General features: G+C 45.9%; 1 protein-coding gene across 1 annotated transcript; it reads left to right on the top strand.

The window, feature by feature from the left end:
- Positions 1-21,237, top strand: GATC (glutamyl-tRNA amidotransferase subunit C). Its single transcript, XM_029571256.1, has 5 exons — positions 1-134; positions 461-511; positions 11,016-11,185; positions 11,426-11,529; positions 21,003-21,237. Exons 1-5 carry the CDS (start codon positions 33-35, stop codon positions 21,032-21,034), a joined length of 459 nt encoding a protein of 152 aa, XP_029427116.1. The 5' UTR covers positions 1-32; the 3' UTR covers positions 21,035-21,237.
- The last annotated feature ends 3,769 nt before the right edge of the window (positions 21,238-25,006 follow it).

The following is a 25,006-nucleotide window of genomic DNA, read 5'->3' as shown; positions in this document are numbered from 1 at the left end:
CTCTGCGACCCCGGAAGTGTGAGCCATCTGACATGTGGCGGCGTAAGCTATGGCTTGGCGCGTTCCTCAGCCCAACAGCACGAGCTGAATCTCAACGCCCGAGTCAAAACGCGCCTCTCAGCCGCTGCAGCAGGGTACGTGAGGCCCGCCTGCTCTCCGGCATGAAGGATATATAGTCTGATACACAAGTGGGAACAGGTTTTGTCAGATCTTTGATGTTGAAACAATTACTTACCCCTTCAACTGTTTAAGGTGACTTACAGCACTATTAGTATTCAGATACAATAAGTCCCCACCTCGAAGAGCCTACAATCTACGTGGGAACCTGAGGGAATGGAAGATAGCGATTTGCCCAGAGTCCCAAGGAGGGGAAGTGGGATTTCAACCTCAGTCCATTGTTGCATTACTAAGCCGCTACATAATGTTTAACGTCTGTTTCTGTACCACCCCTCACCCATAGGTACCCCAGAATCCAACATGGCAGCCTACACAGGAGAGCCAACTCTTCAAGGTACAGCAAGATAAATATTTCAAACTGGAATAAGTATCTAGCACCTTGCACAAGATTATGTTACCTGTATGAAAACCAAAGCATATTTGAAACGTTACGAGTCCAATAAGGAAGTCACACTGTTCCTCTCGTATAAGACTAAGCCGTTTATCAATGCTTGTTTGTCTTTGATTCTGTACCTATCCCATCTCTTTCCCTCTGTACTTGTGTTGTTGGCCTTTGCCTTCCTGATTCTGATGTGGCACTGTGTGGGTGCATCTCTTTGATCGTGTCTGCATCCTTTATTTATGGTATACTTTTTCAACAAGAGAGTTACAAAGTGTGCTACAAATTAGCATAGCAGATTAACACAGTAGGTAAATAGAACAATTTAGTTTGGGAGCTGCTGGGTACTACAACTGGGCTCGGGGGTCTTGGATCCAATCCCGCATGGCCTTTATGTTCTTAGTATAAATGTAATTAAATAGAAAACGGTGAGTGACTGCGAATATTCAGAGTGCAAGAGGAATTTAGGAGATATATACAGGCTCACATTTCTGATTTCATGCACAAGCTATGCAGCAAAATGTCACTGAAAGGGATAAATACAAGTATTGGTTTCAGCAATAGAGAAGTAGGTGATCGATATACATTACTGGTGAGGAACACAAACACTGGTTAGTGCAAAAGCGATGTAGGGGTTATATAGTGTTCATCAAGCTCATGTTACTGGTTAGAGACATAGGCTATTCAAAAAGCCAGGTCTATAAAAGTTTCTTGTAGGCAGAGTGGGTGGGGTGATTCTGATGTAAGGTGGTAGAGAATTTCATACCTTGGAGTAGATCCAACAACTGTTCTCTTCCTAATGTTAGTGAGGCAGATTGTTTTTCAGGGATACTACTAGGTGAGCCTGAGACAACATACAGGCTGATACAGTTAACCTGCGCTTGGACGCGCTAGCTTTACCCCTTATTCGGTAAAGGGTAATAGCGCGTCGAAAATGCGCATCCACCCCCCCCGAAACTAATAGCGCCCGCAAGATGCAAATGCATGTTGATGGCCCTATTAGTTATTCCCGCGCGATTCAGTAAGTAAAATGTGCAGCCAAGCCGCACATTTTACTTTCAGAAATTAACGCCTACCCAAAGGTAGGCGTTAATTTCTGCCGGCACCCTCCGACTTCATATCATGGCGATATTAAGTTGGAGGTTCCAAAAGTTAAAAATAATTAAAAATTTAAAAAAATAAAATAAAATCGGCCCACAGTTCGCTGGTTGAAAACCGGACGCTCAATTTTGCTGGTGTCCGGTTTCCGAACCAGTGGCTGTCAGCAGGTTTGAGAACCGACGTCGGCAAAATTGAGTGTCGGCTGTCAAACTCGCTGACAGCCGCCGCTCCTGTCAAAAAAGAAGCGCTAGGGACACTAGCTCCTCTTTTTACTGCGGGCCCTCATTTGCATGTGGGCCAATACTAAATCGCACGCACACTTTTACTGTGTCAGCCCGATAGTGAGGAAGTTATGGCCCATTGTATCAATAGTTGCTGAGAGGTCAATAAGTAGTAGAGCTGATTAAGTAACAGTGCCTGAAAAGTTTATCTTCTCTGCCTCCATCTGCTGGTAGGGATGCAAACCCACTTGTTTGGCCTGTGCTGTGGTATGAACAGGAACACCATTTTATTTTGGGATTTATAAATCTAAAGGTCTAGGTGGCCCACAAGGAACTAACACAATTTTGAAAGCAGCTAAAATCCAGAATAATCCATCCAGTCTGTGCATTTGAAATTCATCCATTTTGGACAGATGTGCATATAAATTCCCATGTGTAACCTAACACCAGCTTTCCCCTCTCCCATGTCTCTTACCTGAAGTCTCAACTGTTTTCCTTCCACTACTTTCCATGTCTGTCTTACGTGTGCCAGAAGTTTAGTGACTGCCTGGGGTAGGTCATTTCAGGCCTTGTCATCGTTATATTTGCCTCTCACAAAATCAATACTTAAGCCAAACCTCAGGCCTCCTTCTATGTATTATCACATGGTTTGTTTTTACAGCCACCAAGGTTAGTGAGGTTGTTCTAAAAATCCAGCCTCCCCCTGCTCATAGAAATTTTTGTTTCATGCAGGGTTTATTTATTTATTTATAGTTTTTATATACCGATCTTCTTGCATTAGATACAAATCAAACCGGTTTACAAAGAACAAAGAACTTGCCTGTAGGCGATACATGGAACCATGAACGTATAAGAAAAAACTCTGGGTAACATAGTCAGAAAGTAAACTGACCAGGAAAATAATTAGCATTACATAGTAATAACGTCACGATAAACGGTCGATCCAATTGATTGTGCATGAATCAATTAGGCAGAAAAAGACTAAAGGGTATCCGAGGGTCTCTTCAAGGTAACATGAGTTAGAGAAAAAATGAAAAATGAAAGAGAACTTATAACAAACCATATCATAATTGTGAAGAGAAATGAGGAGGGATATGTTGCGAGAAATGGAGAGCATGAGTTAGCTAAAATGAGGGTTCTGGAAAAGCAAGGTTGAATAACCATGTTTTTAGTTTTTTCTTGAAGGAGATGGGGCAAGGGTCCTGTCAGAGGTCTGGTGGGAGAGTGTTCCATTGATTGGGACCTGCAGTAGAAAAGGCCCTGTTCCTTAGAGACGTTTTAGCTTGAGGGACAAAGAGAGTGCCTTGGTATGCTCTTCTCATTGGTCTAGTGGAGTTATTGGTGCATGATAGTCAGCACTTTGTAGAGGATTCTATATTTGATAGGGAGCCAGTGAAGTACTTTGTTCCATAAAGTTTCAGGCTTAAAGGTTTTTGTTTCGCTTAGTGACTTTTGTGATGAGGGCATAGACAAAATTTTCTTCCGACAACTTTTCCATGTTGTTTAAGTTAGCTGCTGTACTGTGGACAATTACTCCAGTATTAGCTAAACTTCTCAGCAGGTCATTTTCAGTGATCTGTTGGTTCTATTTTTCAGATGTGATCCATTTTCAGCCAGTTTTATCTAAAATTTTTCTTAGTCTGTCAGCTCTTGCCTTGACTTCAACAGTTCTATGTAACTTGTATTACTTAATTTTCTGAAAGTTGAAATTGCAAGCTGGAATTGTTTAGAGATTTTTTTTTTATTTGTTTTTTTTTTTTTAGCCTTTCCTTGCTTTGTAAGAATGAATTATCTTCATTTTCAAATGTTCAGACAGCTATTGGTTAGAGGCACCTATGCTTGTTGTAAGTAGACATAACCACTCGTGTTGTCATTGTTGTTCTTATTATAGAGTGTGTGAAGTAACACAAACTGTTGAACCAACATATAAGAGGAGAGGGAGTTTGTCACTGTTACAAAAGAGACACCAGCATTAGAATATTTTTTTTGTAGGGTGAGTAGTTAGAGTAGCAGTGGATGCAGTGCATCTAGTATAGAAGTGGTGTTCTTTCATATTCTGTATAGGTTTGGGTTAAGGACAGACCCTCAGACTTCACTCGTTTGAGAACTGGTTGAATCATACCATGAAATAATTTTAATAGTTTAAGTAGAGGGTTAAAACTAGCCACAGGTTTCTTTGTGTAGAAAGGAAAATTGGTTCTTTCCTGCTAATTTTCATTCCTAAAGACCTACCGATCAGTCCAGACAAGCGGGTTTATACATCCTTACCAGCAGATGGAGGCAGAGAACAAAACAGAGAGCAGCTCCCCTATGAGGAAAGGCTGAAGAGGTTAGGGCTGTTCAGCTTGGAGAAGACGGCTGAGGAGGGATATGATAGAGGTCTTTAAAATAATGAGAGGTCTTGAACGAGTAGATGTGAATCTGTTATTTACACTTTCAGATAATAGAAGGACTAGGGAGCACTCCATGAAGTTAGCAAGTAGCACATTTAAGACTAGACAAAGTGGAGAAAACTCTTTTTCACTCAATGCACAATTAAGCTCTGGAAATTGTTGCCAGAGGATGTGGTTAGTGCAGTTAGTGTAGCTGGGTTTAAAAAAAGGTTTGGATAAGTTCTTGGAGAAGTCCATTAACTGCTATTAATCAAGTACTTGCCAGGTTCTTGTGGCCTGGTTTGGCCTCTGTTGGAAACAGGATGCTGGGCTTGATGGACCCTTGGTCTGACCTAGCATGGCAATTTCTTATGTTCGTAACGTTGAGGCAGTGATACATAAGCAAGAGTGGCACCTGTAGTCCTTCAGTATTGACCTATACCCAAGCCAAGATGTGTACCTTAACAAACCCCACTAAACCTTGGGAGAACAGAGACTTAAAGTTGAAGCTCCCTAACAGCTAGGCCCCCTTGAACATATAGTAAAATTATGTACACATCTCATTAATCTGAATATATTACATATCAGCTCAGCACCATCCAGAAGTGAGGAAGTCCAGACAAGTGGGATGTATCCAAGCCCCTCTTCTCTGGGTGGGAACCCAAAAGACCTGCACCCAACACACTTTCCACAAAAGACGCCTCCTCTGGCGCCTGCACATCCAAGTGGTAATGTTTGGTAAACGTGAAGACCACGTTGCCACAAAACCAATCTCCTGCAGCAAAATCAGTTGACAGCCCGCCCACGAGGTTGCCTGTACCCTGGCAGAATATGCTCTCAACCCCTCCGGCACCGACCGGCCCTTACAGATAGAAGCAGAGGCTATTGTCTCTTTTAATCATCGTGCAACAGTGCCCTTGGAAGCCTTATTTCCATTATTTGCTCCACTGAAGGACAAACAGATGGAAAGACATTTGTCACTTTAAGATATCGCAAAAGAATTTGCTGCACCACCAATAAGTGAAGCGCCCTCGTCATAGGAGCATCCGGTGACAAATTTGGAAAAGCCGGTAGCTTGCTCGCCTGCTTAAGGTGAAAGGAGGAAACCATCTTAGGCCAAAAACAAAGAAACTGTATGTAAGGAAAACCCCTTCCTCCGAAAAGCACAGGAAAGGGTCCCTACATGACCATGCCTGCAGCTCAGATATCCTCCTGGCTAAATAGATAACCACGAGGAAAACAGCCTTCGGGGTTAAGTCCTTTAAAGAAGTCTTCCTAACCAGTTGAGGGGGGGGGGGGAGGGGGAACTACCATACAGCACCTGAAGAACCATATTAAGATTCCATGCTGGACAAATCTTCGGACCGGAGACCGCAGATGTTTTGCCCCTTGAGGAAACAAACCACATCTGGATGAGACACTAAAGGGGTCTTCCCTGCATCCTTGCTCGAAGAGAGCCTAAGACTGCCACCTGAACCCGAACACTTAGCCAAGCCACTTTGCAAAAAGGCCAGAATCTGTGGGAATGGAATGGTTAATAAAATGGAAAATGTCATACTGCTTCTATATCGCTCCATGGTGAGACCACACCTTGAATACTGTGTACAATTCTGGTCGCCGCATCTAAAAAAAGATATAGTTGCGATGGAGAAGGTACAGAGAAGGGCAACCAAAATGATAAAGGGGTTGGAACAGCTCCCCTAAGAGGAAAGGCTGAAGAGGTTAGGGCTGTTCGGCTTGGAGAAGAGACGGCTGAGGGGGGATATGATAGAGGTCTTTAAGATCATGAGAGGTCTTCAACGAGTAAATGTGAATCGGTTATTTACACTTTCGAATAATAGAAGGACTAGGGGGCATTCCATGAAATTAGCAAGTAACACATTTAAGACTAATCGAAGAAAATTCTTTTTCACTCAACGCACAATAAAGCTCTGGAATTTGTTGCCAGAGGATGTGGTTAGTGCAGTTAGTGTAGCTGGGTTCAAAAAAGATTTGGATAAGTACTTGGAGGAGAAGTCCATTAATGGCTATTAATCAAGTTTACTTAGGGAATAGCCATTGCTATTAATTGCATCAGTAGCATGGGATCTTCTTAGTGTTTGGGTAATTGCCAGGTTCTTGGAGTCTGGTTTGGCCTCTGTTGGAAACAGGATGCTGGGCTTGATGGACCCTTGGTCTGACCCAGCATGGCAATTTCTTATGTTCTAAAAGGTTGCACCTTGTTCTGCATACACTACGATTTGCCCATTTTCCACACTCTGACTTAAGCCAATGATGTGGAAGGCCTACTTGCCTGAAGCAAAATTGCAATCACAGGCTGCTAATTACTCTTCAAGCAGAGCCATCGCCTCTCAGAAGCCAAGCTGCTAGACAGGAGCGATCCTCCCGGTCTGAAAATATGGATTCCTGCCACAACAACCCTGACAGATGGGTCCAGTGAATGGGACCGTCCACGGCCAGCGCGGCAACTCAGGTGCCACCAGAATTACCCTGCTCGGATGAAGTTTGAAGCGCCGCAGCACTTGATCTGTGAGAGGCCATGCTAGAAATACGTATAGCAGCAGATGTGTCAGCCACGGTTGAACGAGAGTGACTATGCTCTCTGATCTGACCTGCCTCTTCAACTGAAAAAACGATGCATCTTCGCATTTCCTGGAGTCTCCCTGAGGTCCACTGCTAGTCTGCCCAACCTCGCCAAAATCAAGGCGAAGGCCAGCGCCAACAACTTCCACTCCCCCGGATGTAGACGCTGTCTGCTGAGGAAGTGCGCCTGCATGTTGTCCACTCCAGCAACATAGGAAGCAGCTATTCTTATCAGATGTTTCTCCATGCAAACAGCGAGTTCTTGGGCTACCAGCGCTACTAGATGACTCTTCATTCCACCCTGATGCTTGATGTATGCCACTGTCGTCGTATCGTCCAAAAACACTCGCACTGACTTGGCCTGAATGAGTGGGAGAAATGTCAACCAGGCTTCGTGCACTGTCCTGGTTTCCAGCCGATTGACGGACCAGGTTGCCTCCTCTGACGACCACTGACCCTGGGCTGATTTTCCTTGACAAATCACTCCCCAACCAGTGAGGCTGGTAGCAGTGGTCACCACCACCCAGTCAGGCGCTTCCAGATCCATTCCTTTCACCAGACTGTGCCGAGACAGCCACCCCGAAAGACTGCAGCTGGCCTCCTCTGGCAATGAAATTCCTCCAAAAGCGGATTCCAACTGGATAACAGAGGCCTCTGTAGAGGACGCATGTGAGCAAAAGGCCCATGGAACCAATTCCAGTGTAGAAGCCATGGAACCCAGGATCTGCAAATAATCCCAGAATCCTGGGAACTGACTGACGCAGCAGCCGAAGGATCTGACTCTGCAACTTGACTATCCTCTCAGTAGTTAGAAACACCTTCCCATATGGAGTATCTGAGCACGCCACCAGATATTTTAACGACTGGCTTCAAATGACTCTTTGCCAGATTTATCACCCAGTCCAACGAATCCAGGAGTTGCAGAGCCCGCTGGACTGAACACCAACACTCCACTTCCGACTTCGTCAATCGTCCAGGTATGGGTGCACCAGAATACCTTCCTTCCTAAGAGCCACTTCCACTATCGCCTTTGTGAACGTGTGCAGCGCTGTCGCCAACCCAAGGGAAGGACCCGAAATTAGAAACCTCGAAAGGACTACTGACCACCTGAGGCCTGCTTTTGCCTCACACCCAAGGCCAACCTGCCAGACCCAAAAACACCACATCTCTAATCCTGACCTCTGGTGGAAAAGTCTGCCTGACAGCCTCTTAGTCCTCTGGCAGTCTATTCTCCTTGGAATCCTTCAAGGTTTTCAACAGCTGCTCCAGGTCTACACCAAACAGCCGCTTCCCCTTAAAGGAAGATTACTCAGCTGCGACTTAGACCACACATCTGCCAAGTTGTCCTTTAAGGAGAGATTACCAGGCTGCGTTCAAAACCACAAATCCGCAGGAGCCTCCGAGCCGCCATAGCAGAAACCATATTTTGGGCTGACGGCTGCACCAAAACATACAGGATATCTGTCCCACAGGGCACACCTGCTTCAAACCTAGTTGTCTGCATGTTCAGCTAGCACAAAATAGCAGCCCGAAGACACAAGGCCGAGACCTCAATCTCCTCAAAAGGACCTCCAACTTCCAATCCTGGATGCCCTACAGTGCCGTTGCCTCTATCACCAGATTGGTCATCCTCTTGGAAACTATCAGCACTGCCACATCCACCATCGGAAAACTTCCAGAGTTCCAAGGACTCTTCTGGTCAGGGGAACCAGCTTGCTGTGGCCCTAACCATCTTCAGACCAGCCTTAGGAGAAGCCCACTCAAAGGCAATGAGTTTCTTCTTTTTCTTCGAGCCCTCCAGAACAGGCTTTCTTGTCAGAGTTCTCACAAGTGACTCCAGCTCCCACTGCCCCTAGAACAAAAGGAATAATAAAAAGTAGCTCTTTATTAGGGACCTCATCCGCATCAGGAGCATCGCCAGCTGATACCCCCACAGGAAACAATGCCTGGATGATCTTGTGGGCCCTCTCGTAAGCCCTCCTGGAGACCAACCCCCTTGGGGACAGTCCACACTAGAAATAACCAGTCTCCAAAAACAAACCCGATGGGCTCGGAATCCAAGGATCCCCACCCCCCCGAGAACATGGAGATGTTTCCACTTTTGGCATCTTATCTGAGCAATTGGACCCCTGCAAGGCTGCTCATTTTTCTGATGCTTCCTTCTATACCCTAAACCCCCTATGGAGCAAAAGGGCAAAACTGAGGAAAACTCCTCAGACTCAATGGACCACTTGCCCACCATGTCCTCCCTGGCATGAAACTTGATTGGGAACGAGGGGAGAGTCTAACTCCCAAGCTGCTGCTCCACATACATTCAAAATGTCTGTCATCCCTTCCAACCCCTCCAGAATGAAGCCCAATGCCCAGGTGCAGCGCTTGATATCTGTGCCTTCCACTGAGGTTCCCCCCCCACACACAGAGGCACAGCAGCTCACCACGCAACCTTAGAGATGCAAACACCTCAAACCACAAGCCCTGCCACGTTCCCATGCTGAGTGGAAGGTGCTATGCTGCCACCATGGTTAGCACCAAAGATAGGACAGAGGGGGAAGGGAGAGCAACTCCCTAGCCACTGCTCCCTGCACAGTCAATATGGCCGTCATCCCCTTCAAACCCCCCCCCCCCCAAGGCTTCACAGCCAGGCACAGCTTATGGCAACTACGAGGACTTGCCCTTCTAGCGGCACAGACAGCACACCACAAGGCCTTACTGGGGCGCGATCACTTCAAATTACAGGTCCTGCATACTCTCCCGTGCTGAGCGGGAGACATTATGCTGCTGCTGTGGCCAGCACCAAAAAATCAGACAGAGGGGAAAGGGAGAGCAACTCCCTAGCTGCTGCTCCACGAGCAGACACAATAGCCCCCCCCCCGGGCCTCCTGAATGGGACCAGATGGCTTGGTGCAGCGCTTCAGACCCCTTCCCCCTCTAGCAGCACAGACAGAACACAAGGAGACCTTATTGAGGCACGATCGCCTCCAAGTACCAGCCCCGCACACTTTCGTGCACTGAGCCGAAGTTGCTACGCTGCTGTTGCGGCCGGTGCTAAAAATAGCCCGATAGCCACATGTTCCATCACAGCTCCTCTTGGCTCTATCCCGGACTACCAAGACTGTGAAACTCCCTCTCACTTCCCCCCACCGTGATCACTGGCAGGAGCAAAGCTGCCCAAGCCATCCCAGTTTTTTTTTTTACTACTAAAAGGAGCAGCAACCAACAAAGGGAAACGTAACCAAAAAGAATATTTCCCTGCTTCTGGTTGCTCCTGGCTGCTAGCTGAGGGTGAGAGGGCTCAGGGGGAGTGAGGGAACCAGGACCCTTGGCTTTCCCTCCCTCTGGAAGATGAGGGCCAAGGCAGAACAGGAATTACCAATCCCCTGCTTGCTTTGCTCTACCCAAGGGATGGCCTACGACGGAACCTAACATTTTGGGGAGCCTCTTCTTTCTTCCAAGAAGTTAAACTATTTTTTTATTTTTATAAAGTTCAGACTGCAGATTTGCACCTCTACCATTTGCTGGAGACAGAAAAACTTAGGGACTGCAGGTGGCGCTCAGTTATGTAGCAGTGTGTCAAAGTTTTGTTCTCTGCCACCATCTGCTGGTAGGGATGCATAAACCCACTTGTCTGGACTGATCCAGGGTAGAAACAGGAAAGCCCTTAGTTTTTTGTTTTCTTGTAATGCCTTTATAGACAGTTTAAAACTTCCAAATGCACTTAGTGTCAAGCCAAGGTATGTATGACCTAGGATATGCTCTACTTGGTTACAATTTGAATTTGTATTGGGCAAGGAATTGTGGTTGCCATATTAGTGCACTTGCATATGTACCATTAAGAGTCAGCAACAACTTGTAGGTGACACCTTAATACAGCTGGCTGTTGCCCCTTAAGTCTACTCAACAGTTTGCATTGGAGACTTTTTGGCTTTCTAGAAAATCACAATTCTTGTCTTATACATTCACCAGTAGGGCCTATGATTTTGAGTGAATTGCTCCCAGGTTTAGGTTATTTTGCAAGCGGTATAGGGTAAGGAATAAAATGACTGGAAATTCCCCCCTCTGGCTTTCTCCCATGTCTATTTCCTCCTCTCTTGCCCTGGTGGATGTTGGTTGGTCTCTCTCTTTCTCTGATCCTCCAGGACCTCCACCCCCCTCGTCATCTGATTTTTCCAATTTTTGTTTTAGAAACCCACAATTACTATGGAGGTGATTGATCATTTAGAGCATCTTGCGTTGGTTGATTTTCGTAACCAAGAGGGTGTGCAAGGTCTGGAGAAAGCTATCCAATTTGCTGATCAGCTTCATGAAGTTCACACTGAGGGGGTGGAGCCACTAGTCTCAGTACTGGAGGACAGGTAATAGATGTCAGCCAGCAGCATGTGTTGCCTTATAATAGGTGGTATTATGTGGGTTTGATAAGTGTGAAAACATTTTTATGTGAATGTGTCAGAAAATTCAAAATGGTGTAAAGAATTTGTTCTCTGGCTCCTAAAAGTTTTAGTTGGCACACAAGTTTTCTAAACATGTTTCTACCTTTATTAATAATGGCTTCTTGGAACCAGAGGAAAGAAATGTTTGTCGTCTTCATACTACAGGTGCTTGTTCTTTCGAGAGGATGATGTAGAAGGGGTCAACTGTGCTAAGCTGCTGCTGGCAAATGCTCAGCAGAAGATCGAAGAGTATTTTGTGGCACCTCCAGGTAATACTACAGTGGAGATTTAATCCTTTTGGGAATGTATACAAATGAATAAATTACTTACCTGATAATTTCATTTTCCTTAGTGTAGACAGATGGACTCAGGACCAGTGGATTATGTGCTCTTCTGCCAGCAGATTGGAGACGGAGTCAGATTTCAAAGCTGATGTCACCCTAGATATACCCCTGCAGTGACCTCAGCGCCTCAGTATCCTCCTCAAAAAGCCATTGTGGATATATATCTTCGCCTAAAGAATTTGATTAAACTTCTTAAACTGGTTTAAAAAAACTGGAGACCACCAGTGCACTCAACTAAGTAAACGCCGACACTAGACTAATTGTGGGTATCTTGAACTAGGGGTAAGCAACGGCTTACCTGTATTTGTTTAGTCTCTAGGTTTGGTTGCTGGGGTCCTCCTTCTCTGGGGCAGCCGTGAGCGGGATGTTGAGTCCATCTGTCTATACTAAGGAAAACGAAATTATCAGGTAAGTAATTTCTCCATTTCCTAGTGTGTAGCCAGATGGACTCAGGACTAGTGGGATGTACAAAAGCTACTCCCGACAGAGTGGGAGACTGCCCGTGGCCCACTTAGTACTGCCCTTGTGAAGGCTGCGTCTTCTCGGGCCTGTACATCCAGGCGGTAGAACCTGGAGAAGGTGTGTAAGGAGGACCACATCACCGCCTGACAGATCTCGGCAGGCGGTAGCAGCTTGGTTTCTGCCCAAGATACTGCCTGTGCCCTAGTAGAATGAGCCTTAACCTGCAGTGGTAAAGGCTTCCTGCCTCTATGTAGGCTGCCTTGATTACTTCTTTGATCCAGCAGGCTACGGTTGCCCACGAGGCCGCTTCTCCTTGTTTCTTCCCGCTGTGAAGAATGAATAGGTGATCCATTTTGCGCACTGGTTCCGATGTTTCCAGGTATCGCACCAGGAGTCTGCCAATATTTAGATGGCGAAGAAGGCGGGAATCTTCCAAATCCTTATGTTCATCCAGAGATGGTAGGGAAATGGCCTGGTTCAAATGAAACTCGGAAAACACTTTCGGTAGGAAGGAGGGGATAGTGCACAGCAGTATGGTTTCAGGGGTGAACCTAAGGAATGGTTCCCGACAGGATAGAGCCTGTAGTTCAGAGATGAGACGAGCTGAACATATTGCTACCAGGAATACCGTCTTCAATGTTGAGGCGTAATGACAGACCGCGGGTTAATCTGAAGGAACCCCCCGCTAGGATGTCTAATACCAGATTGAGGTTCTATAGGGGCACTGGCCACTTTAGGGGTGGCCGAAGTTGCTGAACCCCTTTTAGGAAACGGGTGAAGTCCGGATGAGCTGATAGACTGGACTACAATCTTTGAGTTCTAAAAATTCGTCTTATTTTTATTTATATTTTCCTCTGCAACTGGACTACAATATCTAAGTTCAAAAATTCAAAAACTCATTTTATCGTATTATTTACATCTGGCATGGTTCTATGTCACTATATCCAAGTTAAATAGTTAAATTATACAGATTATATTACATAATTTTATTAATTACAATGTTAATCTATAATATTTATTATCATTTTGTTATATTGTCATCCAGTTATATTGTTACATATGTGCCACTGTTCTATGTAAAGCCCCTTATCTCTGTTGGGCAGTTTATTGTTATATGTAAACCGGAGTGATTTGTAGTCTCTATAAGAACCTCGGTATATAAAAATTAAAAATAAATAAAATAAATAAATAAATAGACTGATACCGTTCACGTTGGCTCTGAAGCAGGAGAGGGCCGCTATTTGGACCTTGAGGGAGTTAAGTGATAACCCCTTCTTCATACCGTCCTGTAGAAAATCCAGAATCCAGTTAAGTAGTAATTTCTCCTTCCTGAGGCTTCGGGTAGGTTAATCCTAAGCCCAACAAGTAGGATATAGCAACAGGGGCAGGAAGCTGCCAGCAGTCCAGTCAAAACCACCCATGGCAAAGTGGTATCCTCCCTAGCCCTAACCACCAAAAGGGTAATGCTTGCAAAGATGATCATGTTGCCCCCTGCACAAAACTTCAGCAGGCAACAGCTGAAGTTCTACCAATGCTACCACCTGAGCCCGTATGGAATGTGGGCTAATCTTTCATTAAGTAATCACAGTAGCTAGATAGGCAATGACCCCCCCTTAACCCACTGGGCAAGCATTACGGGAGCCTGTGTCACTGGTGCTACCTGCTTACCTTCACCATGGTACACAAACAGGGGATTGAACTTACAAACATTCTTAGTCATCTCCAAAAACTGCAATAAGCGATGCTTGACATCCAAGGAATGCAAAAGGCGGTACTCTGCTTCATCTCTGTCCCTTTCCAAGGCAGGTAGAGAAATGGACCAATTTAAATGAAATGCCGAAACCACTTTGGGCAAAAAGGAGAGAACAGTCTGAAGTTGAACCATACCCAGAGCCATGCACAGAAAGAGCTCATGGCAGGAAAGAGCCTGCAGCTCAGAGACAAGACATCCCAAATAGCTTGTTACCAGAAAAACCATTTTCAAGGAAAGAGTATGCAGTGGTCAAAAGGTCAGACTTACCAAAAACTTGAGGATCACATTATGGTCCCACGGCGGCACTGGAAGCCGCAATTTGGCAGGGGGGGCGGGAGGAAAGATGCTTAACCCCCTGCAGCAAACAGGACACATTTGGATGAGAAGATAAAGGCCCTCCATTGATTCTACTATAAACAAGCCAGAGCTGCAACAGGAACCTTCAAGGTGTTAAGGGCCAAACCCTTAAGCAAGCAGTCTTGTAAAAAATTCCAAAAAATCACAGGAATATCCACATTGAGCAAAGTAGTCAACTGCTCAGAACACCAGGCCTCAGCGACCCTCCAAACTAAACTAAGCTAGAGCAGTAGAAAGTTTCCGGGTCCAAAGAAGAGTGGAAATTACCACAGGTGAAAACCCAACTTTCAGTAGCCAAAACAAGACAGAATTGACCTGCCTCCTCGTGCAGAAGGGGCCCCTGCTGTAATAAGAGCCAACCGAGACGGAAGCCCGAGGGGGCTGCCCACCAAGAGTCTCTTGAGAGATTGGCATACAACAGCCTTTGCGCTCAATCGGGAGCCACTAAACAGGATCGTGTTGGTTTGACTTCTGGACCAGCCTACCTATGAGGCCAGGGCGGAAATATATACTGAAGGGTACCATATGGCCACTCCTGAACAAGATCATTTATGCCCATCGCTTTTTGGTCCCGCCTGCAACTGAAGAAGTGTGGAACTTTTGCGTTGTTGAAAGTTGCCAACAGGTCTAGTTCCAGTAGGTGCCAGTGGTTCACTAGTAGCAGAAAGGCCTCATCCACCAGCTCCCATGGTCTTGGGTCCAAGTTTTCTCCTGCTGAGGAAATCTGCTCAGATATTGTTCTTTCCGGCAATTTGAGAGGCAGAGATGCTTTTCTGCCCTTAACTTGAGCCATCTATCGCCTAACAACTCTTGGTTCCACTCTGACTGATGTAAGCCACCGTTGTCGCATTGTTGGACATTATACAGACTGCCAGAGACTCTAGCCGCTTGGCGAACCGCAGGCACACCCAACCAAAATGCTTGTGCCTCTACTCTGATGATGTTCCACTGCCGCTCTGCTGCAAACCAGCACTCTTGTACCACCAACTCCTAATAATGAGCCCCCTATCTGGCATGAGTACCAGCCAACCAATCTGGCATTATCAGGGACATTACCTTCCTGAGATGATCTGCATGTAACCACCAATGCAACTGGGATTTCACCTCTAAACTGCAGGAGCAGCCTCACTGCATAGTTATGTGACTGCACACTCATTCGGGAGAGCAGCATATGTGCCCTCACTCACAAAACTACTAACACAGCAGCCTTCAACTCTAGGACCTATAGAAAGGATCACACAGTTGCATGAACAGAGATGTGCAAGGACTGAACTAGCAGGATAAATATGTGGATCAGAGATTCTGGCAGAAACACATGATACTTTCTTGTATTGAAATGAACCCAGAGAGACTCCAGGGTCTAAGAAGGCTGAAATTGCTTTTAGCCTAATTCACCACCTAGCCTAGTCCGTCTAGTAAGGAAACCACCCTGCCGGAACTGCAAAGACTCTTCCAGTGTCTTGGCGCAAATCAACCAGTCATCCAGATAGGGGGTGAACTAGAGAATGCCCTCCTTGGAAAGGGCTGCCACTTCCACTACTACGACCTTGGAAAAGGTCCTGGGCACTGTGGCTAGTCTGAAAGGCATGGCCTGAATCTGGAAAGGACTATCCAGGATGGCAAATCAGAGGAACCACTGATGTTCCTACCATATGGGAATATGCAGATTCACCTCGGTCAGATCCAGAGACGCGAGGTACTCCCCTGCTTGAACTGCCACTATGACAGAGTGCACAGTTTCCATCCTGAAATGCATGACTTGTAGATGTTGGTTGATGCCCTTGAGATCTAGTATTGGCTGAAACGACCCTTGCTTCTTGGGCACAACAAAAATGGAATATCAGCCCCTATTTCGCTGTGATTCGTGAACGGAAATCACCGCTTTCAGATTAAACAGCTATTGTAATGTTACTTTCACTTATACCCTTTTCGGAGGGGAGTAGCATGGCGAGACCATGAAGGCATCCTGAGGAATGGAAAGAAATTCTAGAGCATGCCAGTTCATCACTTCAAGAATTCATTGATCCTAAGTAATCTGGCCTCACTTGTGATAAAACCAGGATAATTAACCACCTATCTCCTGCATTACCAGGCAAGTCTGCAAACCTTCATTGGAAGGACCAAAGGGCTCCACTTCCAGAGCCTGCATCCTTTGAGGGCTTTGGGGGTGAAAGGACAGAGACCTGCAGAAGGGACAGGATCTTTGGGAAGAACCTCCCCTGTAAGGCTGAAAACACCAGTAGTCTCAAGAGTGGTCACTTGCCCAAGAAGTCCAGACAATTGGTTTCTTATCCTCTGGCAAATGAAAGACCTGGGTCTTTCCCCATTTACTTGCCATTTTTTCCCCTAATTCTCTGCTAAACAAAAGCAAGCCTTTGAAGGGCAGCTTAGTCAACTTGGACTTTGAAACAGTATCCGTGGACCAGTTACACAGCCACAGCTGTTACCTGGCTGCAATAAAAGAAGGCGGCCCCCGCTTCTATCACAGGCCGAAGATTGGATCCAGTGCCACCAGATTCTTGATAAAGACACATAGTAGCCTGAACTACCAAGTTGCAACCAGAAGCAATTTCCAAGTTCATTGCCCCTGCCTCAAAGGCTTGCTTCAGGATAGCCTCAGTCCTCCTATCCTGAGCATCCTTCAATGCCACACCTCCCTCTATCAGGATGGTGGTACATTGAGTAACAGAACATACTAAACATCCTCCCTAGGAAAATGCAATTTGCTCTCTGGACTGCAGATCCAAGGGGTATAAAGCACCAAGACCCATCCCCCCGTTAAAATATTCCTCTGGTGCACGCTATTCGAGATCAATGACCTTTTGGATGGCATCTAAGAGAGGAAACAAGAAGCCTTGCGAAGGTTGACCAAAATAGGATTCTCTTTCAGTGTCCAAGGAGTCTGGCGCAGCCACTCAAGTGTCTTCAGGGTTTTAGATATCAGACCTGGCAACTCATCTCTGAGAAAAAAACCCCAGTTACATATGGCTCCAAATCTAGGGGAATGTCTCCTTCCTCACCAGAACAGCTATTGCCATCATAACTGGTATTATCCTGATACATCTGCATTTGAGTTTTGTCAAACCACATTGTGCCACTGCACTTGCCTGTGAAGACAGAGGAGCATTCTAAGTGCATGAACCTACCTTAGAAGTAACTGTCACTTCAGAAATGGTTGCAGTCCCTGGCAGAATTTCACCCAGGAAAAAAGGGCCTGAACCTGACATCCTGCAAGCCAAGTGTCCCCTGAGGTCTTGACCCATGGACCAGTCAGGGGAGGGGACACCCCTGCAGCATCTCCCTCTGTCCATCTCCCCTCAGGCCAGAGTAGATGGACTATCATCGGCAAAACTCCCCTAGAATCTAGGCAGCGCCGACACAGGCTTAAAGAAATTGGGACCTTTCAGCAGGAGCTATGGCATGCAGTACAGATAACCACTTAGTTTTCTTCGCCCTGGGGGCCATGCTGTAAGCATACAGCCAGATGAAGGCTTGCACATAGCTTTCTCATGCATACTAGTGTGCCCAAAATGGACGCAAAAAAAATTTGCATCTGGACTGTTCTTCCAGTTGGATGCCCAAACTAGAGCCCAGTAACGATGCCTAAACTTAACACCCAAGATGTGCGTCCAGAAGAAAGAATGTCCAAATGAAAATGGACACACATGGATGCACAAATGCGCACTGATGGCCTGTCAGCAAAAAAAGCATGAAAAATTACTCCGTGGCCTACTGTGTGCCAAAATGGGGGAAGCCTGGTGAGCGGGGCCTAGCCAAATGGCTGCTCAACCCACCATGCCTGCACTCTCTCCACACCTCACAGAACTGCCCAGAGCTGTGGGAAGACAGTAGAATGCCAAGGAAACAGACCCTTCTGCTATCACTGTCTTTTTTTAAGTTAAACTATTACCTGAGCTCAGCCCTCCCTAGCTGAAAGCAGGAATGGGTCCCAGCTTAGGAAAGAGGGCTAAAGCCTTTACTGCAGAGCCTCTCTTTCCTCAGTGCCGCTGCCACGACCACCATAATTTTTGCCAGGCTGAAGGGTAATGCCCAGAACTGATAATGACTTCCCAGTACCTCAAAAGCATAGGAAATGTTGGTGGTCTTGATGGATTGGTATATGAAGATAGGCCTCCAAGAGGTCCAGGGACGTTAAGAACTCTCCCGGTTGTACAGCCATGACGAAGTGAAGAGTTTCCATGCGGAAGTGAATAATCCGCAGATAGTGATTGATGCTCTTGCTGTCCAGGATGGGGCAGAACGAGCCCTCCTTCTTGGGTATGATGAAATAGATGGGAATAATGCCCTGTATTTTCCTGGTGTGTAGGTACCAGGGTTATAGCCCTCAAACTGAGGAGCCTTATCAACTTGGATTCTACTGCCAGTTTCTTGTGCTGGGAATGACCAGGTGACATCATAAGCATGTCCTGAGGGATGCTGTGAAATTCTAGAGCATATCCTTCTCATATGATGTCCAGTACCCATCTGTCTGACATGATCTCGACTCATCGCTGCTAGGAGAGGGAGAGTCGGCCCTTTATTCTCCTCGTCCCGTGAATGCGTCAGCCAAACTTCATTGGGAAGTTCAGGTTGAACCTGAGCCAGTTCCTCTTTTTGGTTGTCTGTTCTGAAAGGACAGACCTTCCTGAGGGCCGAGATGTCTGAAATGACAAGTTTGTGTAGGGCCAGAAGTGCTGGGAGCCCCTGGCCAACCCCTCATGGGCAAGGGGTGCTGTGACCTCTTTTTATTATCTTCCAGCAGCTGAGACCCTGGAGATTCACCCCACTTACTGGCTAGCTTTTCCAAATCACTTCTGAATAGGAGGGATCCTTTAAAGGACACTTTTGTGAGGTTTGCCTTATAGGTTATGTCCGCTGACCAATTTTGCAGCCACAGCTGTCTTTTGGCTGCCACCACTGAGGCCACTCTTCTGGCCAAGGTACATGCTAGATCAGAGCTTGCATCTGCTAGGAAGGCCACGGCAGGCTCCATCACCTCTCTGGAATGCGCTCCTGAGCTATCTGCCTCTCTCTCTTGAGAAGCAGGCATGAGTGGGCCACCAGGGCACAACAGGAAGCGATCTGTAGTGTCATTGCTGTCGCCTCAAAGGCTTGCTTAAGGATGGACTCCAACTGCCTATCATGCGCATCCTTCAAGGCTGCTCCTCCCTCTACTGGGATAGTTGTTCACTTCAAAACGGCGCAGACCAGGGCATCCACTTTTGAGAAGCACAGGTGTTCTTTGGCCGCCGGGTACAAAGCCTCCAAGGACCATCCTCCTTTAAAGCTGGCTTCCCGGGTGGCCCACTCCAGGTCAATCTACTCCTGGATGGCTTCCAGCATTGGGAAATAGCAAGAGGCTTTCCATAGACACCAGGATGGGATTTTTTAGTTCCGACATATGGTTGAGGGGCCGGTATGACTCCAGGCATGGAAGGATGGCTGCATCCCCTCTCTCATCCGTGGTATCTGGCTCCAGGGTATCCCTGATAGGGTGAGGCAAGGCAGGTCTAGAGGCATACTGCTCAACCCTTTGGAAACCCCCTTCCCTTGCCCTAACAGGATCAGGAACGTCGGTACGGCACGCTGAGCAAGGAGACTAGAGGAAAGACTTACCAAAGCCCTTCTACATCTCTGTATTGGAGGAGTTCTTTACTTACCCAGGCTCAGCACTTACCGGCTGAGTACAGAGACTGTCTCCGGCTGTGGGGGAAAGAGTGCTTAGGCCATCACTGCCACGCTCCGCTTCCTGCACCTGCTGCCTTTCAGCTGCTTCAGCAGCAAAGTCTACGCTGGGAACCAGCTACCGGCCCAAGACACACCTCTGAGGGATCTCAGAAATCCCCTCATGAATTCTCAATTGCAGGAGGGACTTTTAGGTACCACCACAGGAGAGCAGGGCTCGAGCTTTCTCCAATTTAAAGGTAAATATTCCAATTAGTATTGCAATCCTGCTAAACCACCAATGCTGGTGTAGGGATAGCATGTTCTTCCTAGGAGACAGATACCCTGCAGTGATCTCAGCCCCCCAGTATGTCTAAGGTGACATCAGCTTTGAAACCTGACTCAGTCTCCCTCTGCTAGTAGGGGTGCACATAACCCATTGGTCCCAAATCCATCTGGCTACATGCTAGGAAATTTAACTTAAGAGGGATAGAAAGTGGGGGTTGTGGCGAATCCCCCTCTACTTTTCAGAGAAGGTTCAGGGAATCAGATCCATCCCTGGTTCTCACTCAGCTGGGCCTATAAAAGAGTCATAGTAAAAAGGTAGGTTGGGTAACAAAAAGATGGTACCTGCTAAAATGTGAATGTCTTCCTGTAGGACTTATGCCACAAACCCTACACCATTTTGGTAGCCTTTACTCTCTGTCTTTCGTATGCTGTCAGAGTGGAGTGTTATCTCTTCATGAACCTGAACATCCTGTTTAGCTCTATCTGGTGCTTCACCTCACAGCTTCATAAATGATCACACTGTGGTCCTTTGCCAGTTCTTAGTCAGCAATGGGCCTCTACCCCCATACTCCCTACCCCTTCATTTCTCCCAATAATGTCCATATCAACTACCTCTTGAACAAGGTGAAGGGTAATTTTCCCACTATCTGCCTGGGGACAAAAGCTGCAGCTCCAAAGTACACAGACATTTGCAGGTCTCCCTTCATGGAAAAAGTTTTTCTCTCCACTGCCTGCCAAAGCTGTAGCTAAGGCTAGGTACACCTTGTCAGACCCTACATATCTTTTTTTAGCTGTATTTAGGACGACAGCTTTTCTTCACTTATGTGAAATCTCATATCTACTTAACTTCAATGTATATTCTGTTTGTAACCAGGTAACACCCTTGTACCGAAGGTTGATGGCTAAAGACACAATGCTGAAGGTTCGGGCTGCTGCTGAAGTTATGTTTCCACCACTTTTCAACTAACCTTTGCCTGAAAATAAAATGTTTTCAGGCAACATTCATTATGAAGTTTTCCACTAGGTACAAGAGCCTGAACGAAATGGTGGCAGCTGTTTAGTGAATTACTATGGAAATGAATAAATATGGACTTCACTTAGTAAACTGATGTTATGCCTTACTCATCTCTTTGAAGGGAAGGGTAAACTAGTCGCTATAGTACAGCTGGATCTTCAGCACTCATGCCAGAGACTATCATATAGTGAACTGGTAACTGCTTTAAGGATAAGGAACATAAGGTGTAAATGGTCCATTTTCTTAATGGACAGAAGTGCATAAACCACCATCCTAATGCTAGTGTTTAACTTATTTAAGGAGCTAGAAAAAACAGTAGTTAATATGTAAGCAGGCTGAAACTGAACTGAAATGAACATGTAAATGGCAGATGAGGTTTAATTGTAGACAAAATGTGAAGTAAATGCAGAGGATTTTTTTTTCCCTCTTAACTACATGTATCCAAATCCTGGGTGCTATATTAGGAAGATTATATCATCCTTATAGACTGTACAGTAAAGGCCTCAGTTTAGAATGGGGTAGTGGTGACTACCCACAGTCACTTTTATTCTCTACCTCTTCCTCAGTATAGCTCTAGAGTATGATTAGGGCTCATGCATTTTGTATAGTTCTACTTATCCTCTCTCTCTTGAGAGAAAAAAAAATATAGCAAAACTAGAAAAGGTACAGAAGGGTGATAAAGGGGATGGAACATGATCAGAATAGGACTCGTCCAGTTAAAGAGTGAGTGGCTAAGAGATTGTTTGAAATTAATAATGCTAGGCTCCTCAGGAAAATGGACTAAAACTAAAATACCAGATTTTACCAAACAAGCATGCACTTAGGATGCAAATAGTATTAAGGCTATTAACATCAGGGTTAAAAAAAATTTGACAAGGGACTGGTCTGTTAATAATTAAGACATGGGGAATTCTCTTAAGAACATAAGAAATTGCCATGCTGGGTCAGACCAAGGGTCCATCAAGCCCAGCATCCTGTTACCAACAGAGGCCAAAACCAGGCCACAAGAACCTGGCAATTACCCAAACCACTAAGAAGATCCCATGCTACTGATGCAATTAATAGCAGTGGTTATTCCCTAAGTAAACTTGATTAATAGCCAATAATGGACTTTTCCTCCAAGAACTTATCCAAACCTTTTTTGAACCCAGCTACACTAACTGCACTAACCACATCCTCTGGCAACAAATTCCAGAGCTTTATTGTGCACTGAGTGAAAAAGAATTTTCTCCGATTAGTCTTAAATGTGTTACTTGCTAACTTCATGGAATGCCCCCTAGTCCTTCTATTATTCGAAAGTGTAAATAACTGATTCACATCTACTCGTTCAAGACTTCTCATGATCTTAAAGACCTCTATCATATTCCCCCTCAGCCGTCTCTTCTCCAAGCTGAACAGCCCTAACCTCTTCAGCCTTTCCTCATAGGGAAGCTGTTGCATCCCCTTTATCATTTTGGTTGCCCTTCTCTGTACCTTCTCCATCGCAACTATATCTTTTTTGAAATGCAGCGACCAGAATTATACACAGTATTCAAGGTGCGGTCTCACCATGGAGCGATACAGAGGCAATATGACATTTTCCGTTCTATTAACCATTCCCTTCCTAATAATTCCTAACATTCTATTTGCTTTTTTGACTGCTGCAGCACACTGAGCCGACGATTTTAAAGTATTATCCACTATGATACCTAGATCTTTTTCCTGGGTGGTAGCTCCTAATATGGAACCTAACATCGTGTAACTACAGCAAGGGTTATTTTTCCCTATATGCAACACCTTGCACTTGTCCACATTAAATTGCACCTGCCATTTGTATGCCCAATCTTCCAGTCTTGCAAGGTCCTCCTGTAATGTATCACAGTCTGCTTGTGATTTAACTACTCTGAATAATTTTGTATCATCCGCAAATTTAATAACCTCTTCTACTGAGAAAATTGACTATTTAATCCTACTCTGTTTCCTGTCTTTTAACAAGCTTGTAATCCACGAAAGGACATCACCTCCTATCCCATGACTTTTTAGTTTTCGTAGAAGCCTCTCATGAGGGACTTTGATCTAGTGCTCCTTCTTGCTGGGAAGGAGCACTAGATCAACTGGCTCCTCCAACTGACCCAGCCTGTCCACCAAACAGAAATAGGCTCAGTAATGGAGAAATTATTTATCTGATAAATTTCATTTTCCTTAGTGTAGACAGATGGACTCAGGCCCAATGGGTATTGTGCTCTCGTGATAGCAGATGCGAGATGGAATCAGATTTCAAAGCTGATGTCAGCCTACATGTACCCATGCAGCATACTTAGTTCTTCAGTATTGTCTTAGAGAAACCAGTATGAATGTTGCTTAATAGTTGATAAGTTGATTAACCTTGAACTGGTTCAAATGATTTAAATATATATAAACTTTTGGAAATGGAGACAGTGCGCTGAAACAAACACAGACTGCTGGCGTCTTGAACTAAAGGTAGGCTGAGGCTTACCCATACTTGCTGTCTCAAGATTTGATATCCGAGGTTCTCTATTTCTGGAGCAGCCGTGGGTGAGATGCTGAGTCCATCTATCTACACTAAGGAAAACAAAATTATCAGGTAACTAATTTCTCCCTTTCCTAGCATGTAGCCAGATGGACTCAGGACCAATGGGATGTACAAAAGCTACTCCCCTGCAGGGTGGGAGGCTACCCATGGCCCACTTAGTGCTGCATCCTCCCTGGCCTGAACATCCAGGCCGTAGAACCTGGGGAAGGCGTGTAGGGAGGACCATGTTATGGCCAGCGAAAGTAGCCAGGTTTCAGTTTAGAAGACTGCACCTTGACCTGTAGAGGTAGTGGATTTTCCTGCCTCGATGTAGGCTGCATTAATTACTTCTTTGATCCAACGGACTATGGTCATCTGCGATGCCGCTTCCAGTTTTTTTTTTGCTGCCATGAAGAACAAACAGGGGATCAGTTTTGCGCAAGGATTCAGATTGGTTCAGGTATTGGACTAGGATTCTGCCGACATTCAGGCGGCGAAGGAGGCGCGAGTCTTCCGAATCCCTGTGCTCATCTGGTAATGTAAGGATATGGTTTGGTTCATGTGGAACTGGGAAACCACTTGCAAAAAGAAGGATGGTACCATGCCCGGGATGAACCTGAAGAACGGTTCCTGACAGGATAATGCTTAAAAGGTCGGCGATGTCGAACTGAGCATATAATGACCAAAAATGCTGTCTTTAAGGTCAAGAGCCGTAGAGACAGGCTGCTGATTGGTCTGAAGGACTCTCCTGCTAGGAAGTCTAGTACTAGGTTGAGGTTCCATAGAGGCACTGGCCACTTTAGTGGGGGTCAGAGTTGTCTCACTTTCTGAAAGTTGTCAAACATCAGGATGAGTTGATAGTCTGATGCCATCCACTTCGGACCTGAAACAGGCCAGTACTGCGACTTGAACCTTGAGGGAGTTGAGGGACAACCCTTTCTGCATGCCATCTTATAGGAATCTTGGCTGTCCTTGGAAGGAGGCCACAGTCTTCACACCAAGCTTCGAATATTCTCCAGATCTGTATGCAAGACAGAGATATGGAGAACTTGCATGCCCAAAGCAGGGTATCAATCATGGCTTTTGAGTAGCTGTGCTTCTTTAGGCTAGTCCTCTCAAGGGCCATACTATAAGAGAATCGAGCCGGGTCTTCGTGGGAGATTGGTCCCTGGATGGCGGTAGACGTAGAAGATTCCCCGCTACTAGACCTCACATGTCCGCGTACCATGGTCTTCTTGGCCAATCCGGGGCGACTAGACGACCACCACAGGGGATTAGTTCTATCTTGTGGATGATCCTGCCCAGTAGTGGCCAGGGTGGGAAGGCGTACAGGCGACATTCCTCTGGCCAG

Source organism: Rhinatrema bivittatum, chromosome 11 (assembly GCF_901001135.1).
Source record: "Rhinatrema bivittatum chromosome 11, aRhiBiv1.1, whole genome shotgun sequence".
NCBI lineage: Eukaryota > Metazoa > Chordata > Amphibia > Gymnophiona > Rhinatrematidae > Rhinatrema > Rhinatrema bivittatum.
The sequence above is the reverse complement of the archived record's forward strand: the minus strand, read 5'-3'. Positions and strand labels throughout refer to the sequence as shown.

Excerpts from the sequence above, each read along its gene's own strand:
- GATC (XM_029571256.1), top strand. The coding sequence starts at position 33 with ATGTGGCGGCGTAAGCTATGGCTTGGCGCGTTCCTCAGCCCAACAGCA. Across the intron at positions 135-460 it reads CTCTCAGCCGCTGCAGCAGG|GTACCCCAGAATCCAACATG; the intron begins GTACGTGAGGCC and ends CCTCACCCATAG. Across the intron at positions 512-11,015 it reads AGGAGAGCCAACTCTTCAAG|AAACCCACAATTACTATGGA; the intron begins GTACAGCAAGAT and ends TTTTTGTTTTAG.